At 35.3% G+C, this 4,203-nt stretch overlaps 1 protein-coding gene across 1 annotated transcript; it reads right to left on the bottom strand.

The window, feature by feature from the left end:
• Nucleotides 1–202: 202 nt before the first annotated feature.
• LOC112186559 lies at nucleotides 203–3,061 on the bottom strand. The gene is made up of 4 exons (XM_024325012.2): nucleotides 2,251–3,061; nucleotides 1,698–2,099; nucleotides 880–984; nucleotides 203–538 (listed from the first exon to the last, which is right to left on the bottom strand). Exons 2-4 carry the CDS (start codon nucleotides 1,920–1,922, stop codon nucleotides 509–511), a joined length of 360 nt encoding a protein of 119 aa, XP_024180780.1. The 5' UTR covers nucleotides 1,923–2,099; nucleotides 2,251–3,061; the 3' UTR covers nucleotides 203–508.
• Nucleotides 3,062–4,203: the final 1,142 nt, after the last annotated feature.

Below are 4,203 nucleotides of genomic sequence, written 5' to 3'. Positions count from 1 at the left end.
CACAACACCCTTTACAAAGCATCTGTCATGTGTTTTGAATTCAGACAACAGTTTTTATTGTGTGACGTTGTAATTATTGAGTTCATACGACAGTTTTTTTGGGGTTATTGTTGTCCTAATAGAATGATTCAATGCATTATATATACTGAAACTGGAACAAAAAATAACCAAATTAACAGTAGCTGATCAATACATAGAAGAAATTGTTATAATCCACATCATGCACCAAAATAGATTGTGCAAATGTAATCTTTTATCCACAAAAGGAATACATCAAATAGTACTCTCCTAGCAATATACATCCAGGTTCATAACCCAACATCTTTAAGTAGCTTGTTTCCTTAAGCATCTTGCTGGTTCATGGATTGCAAGCTCTCTGAAAAAAGATCTTGTCCTGCTCCCTCAACAAACTCTCTATTCACTGTTCTATTTCTTTGGTGTTTTTGTTAATTGTTAATTTTAACTGCTGCATCAATATTTTTCTTCTGATTAATACTAACGGTAAATGTTACCAAGTACTTTGGCTGGTTTTTAGAACCTGTAGATTCAAAAGTATCATAGTAAGACATTTCACAAACCTAAATAATAAAGGAGCATGGACAATAACTAAAAGCCTCAAAAGCTAGAGTAACTGTTATTCCGTCATTGTCAGCAGGTCACATATGCAATATATGTGCATAGACACACCATTTGGCTAATATTACCACCATCACCGACAACCATATTTTCAAACTAATATTTCCTTCCAATGATCCCCATCCACTTCGAAAGTTTAAAAGTTAAAAACTAGTGAAGCCTAATTTATTCTGACATTTCGAACAATACTTTTTGAAATATAAAGAAACTTGCTACTTTCATTATCAATATCAAATATCATACCTCACTGGGTTTACCCCATAATCTGTGCATATACAAATCAGTTTGTGGAACAACAATTCCTGGTGGTAGTGTTTCAGCACCAGAAGGATTTGTTGGAATATATATCTGCAATCAAATGAAGAAAAGAACAATAATCATACAGTGAACATAAATTATGGCTGGCATTAACACTTGAAAAAAAAAAAATTAGGACCCTACAGACAAATTCAATGTCTCCGCTCAACTTAATGATAAGTGCTAAGAAGAAAATGGGAAGGAAGCATATTTGATCAGACAGCTGCATACATGAACCATGCATTGAACACAAACATGAAGATACATTCAAGATAGAGAAAACAATAGGCATCCTAATCAACAAAACCCATTCTGGTGGGGAGGAAGGCCCAATAAATATACCTTTGTTAGAAAAGCCGTTTGCAATGATGTGTATGTACACTTCAGATAGAGAACTTTCATCTAATTTGATTCATTTAATCATTAAGAAAGTTTAACTATTTCATAGCAGGTAGGACCTTTTGGCAACTACCCACTTACAGAAAATGTCATTGACACATACAAGTAGAGGACAATATCAGTTGTCAACATAATTCGTTATCGATATTATTATATATATGACTTTCAAACAAAATAAAACAACTTGTGCTATTAACATATTGAGTAGCTGACTAAACTACTGTTTTGCAATGCCTAATAAAGCCCTCTGACTGGGAAAGAAGCTATGGACCAATGTTATACTATTTTAATATTTTGCGCATTATATGCAAATATTGGATAGAATTGATTCAAGAAGAAATTGCTAATGACTTAAGTAAAGGTACCTGAACAAAGGCCCAGCCATCGCCATATCGAAAGATGCACTGCATGACATTGAGAAAGCAATGCGCAGAAGACAACATAAACCCATCCTCGCCCTCAAGTTGATTTAAAGCCTGAGCAACAATTCTCAGTGCTTCAATTGATAGCACAAACAAAGATCCAAAACAAGCACTTCCAAGACTTTTACTCCAGGCTCTCTGGAAACAAAACTGAGTATTGGACTGCATTCCTCTGAGATAATATAGAGAATCACCCTACTCACAGTTATATTAGCTACATTCCTCATTACTTCAGCTAAGTATCAGAAAACCAACTAGCCCAATAGCAGCCACCATGTGCACAATGAAAAGGAACAAAGATATCTTGTTGGTGTAGGCTCTTGAGTTCAGTGTTGTAATTGCTGCCTGGTAAACAAATTCAGAGAAAGCGAAAACCCAAAAAACATCAAACTCAAACTCATCACTTACAAATTAACAAACATGCTCTAGAAAGAGAGCCCTAAATCGACTTGTATCATAACAAGAATTAAGCTGTTTAATATTGAGGAAAACTTACCTGAGGGGTTGGAATAGTGCGAGGCTGAGAATGCTGAGGAGGAGTTGTGTGAGACTGAGAGAATTCAGATAGAGATGAAGGTGGAGTAGTACCAACTCTGACATTTTGGGCCAGTTGGAACCGATAAGGAGGAGGAGGAGCAGCACTTATGGTCTTAGCATTGACAGCAATTCTCAAAGGGTTTGTAGGATTAAGCCTCTGCAACATTGATATATGAACATCTCTCTGATTACTCTGATTATGATCATTGCTCTATTGTTCAAAACCCACCTCACCTTTCTCCACATGGAACAAATCAGAACATTATGGAATTAATTTATTTCAGAAAACATATTTCAATGTAATCCACATAAGTATCTACTATCTAGTACAGTGGCATAAAAGAAACAAAATCGTTGCACATCCCAATCACTAGACCTCTAGTCTTTTGTTTTTTTTGTACTCTGCATAGTACGCAACACAAGGAAATATACTAAGAAAATTTGCATGACAAACTGAAAACTACAAAACAACCTAGAAAGCATAAAAGCTTGTTATCAAAACTAAAACCAAAAAACATCAAAGACTATATCTTTTTATCTTAATGAGTAGAAAAATGTAAAAAGCATACCAAAGAGAACTGGCCCAAGAGAACAGAAGGTCCTCTTTCTCTTAGGCCACACAAAGCAGCAGTAGTAGCAGAAACTATTATTTCATTAAGTAACCCAATTCATCACTCATCAAACTCTCTAATTATACGAATTTATATGCGTGTAATTATATCTAAAACTCTATAAATAAGCAAATCCTCATGTCAATTAATATGTAATTAATCCATTTTTATTTATTGCGTAGGAAATAAGCGGAATTGCGGAAATCGAAAGAAAATTGTGAAAATTGAGCAAAACGGATTTTCCGGGGAAAGAATGAAACTGTCGGCACAAGTCAACCATAGTCAATATAAGTGAAGGAGCAAACCCCACTACGATGATGCGTGCAAAAATTCTAGAAGAAAAATAAACATTTATTTAATTAAATATTTGTTTAACTAAACATTTATTTAATTAAATATTTGTTTAATTAAAAGAAAGGAAGCATGATCAGAAAGCAGTTTCAATTATGCTTGTTGGTATCAATCTGTGCACGGACAAATGCCTTGCAATCACGAAATTCATCCATTGGTGAGCACGTGCCCAAGACCTTATCCATTTCTTTTCAAAAATCACAGCCAGCCAATTCCTTTCACGTCTCTCTCTCTTGGGAGCAAACAAAACGACCCCATTTCAGTCACTTACTCTACCCACACACAAGACCCTACGAATCCAGCCATATATATATTGATTCATTTTGCTGTTGGAGAGGGGAGATACCTACAGCGGCAGCCGCACTACACCAAAACAGGGGGCAGCCTTTGGGCTGCTCTCATTCTCTTCTCCCATCTTCTTCTCCTCTATTTTTCCTCTTTTCTTTAGTTTTATTTTAGGGATTTCAAGGATTTACTCACCCAAAACTTTAAGGATCTATCAAAGGGCTCAACCTCTACAAGATTCAATATTTGGGTATTTTGTGGGAGTTGTAATTCAAGACTAGTCATGCTAGCTTTTTAGCTATTTATGATTTTTCTTGTTTTCTCCTACACTTCTCTACTCTTTTCTATTTGAATTTTGTAATTTTGATATCTATGATTATGGGTTGTGAGTAATTTTCTTGTTGGGGGTTAGGGTTGTGTCCCTAACCCAAATTTTGTGTAAAAGATGTTTAATTTAATGTAATAATGCAATTTTCATATGATGGATGCTTATATCTATTTTTGTTGGGTTAAAATGCATGTCTAGGAGCCTAGTCAACTCTAGGGTGTGTATTTTGAGTATGTCTAGGATGGAGTTAGAGGCTTGACCCCCTCTAATTCCTAAGCTAGAAATCTTCAATTTTGTATTCGAGGGGTTATAAGCATGGTGATTTACACCTGTTGCG

Source organism: Rosa chinensis, chromosome 2 (assembly GCF_002994745.2).
Source record: "Rosa chinensis cultivar Old Blush chromosome 2, RchiOBHm-V2, whole genome shotgun sequence".
In the NCBI taxonomy this organism is placed as follows: domain Eukaryota; kingdom Viridiplantae; phylum Streptophyta; class Magnoliopsida; order Rosales; family Rosaceae; genus Rosa; species Rosa chinensis.
The sequence above is the reverse complement of the archived record's forward strand: the minus strand, read 5'-3'. Positions and strand labels throughout refer to the sequence as shown.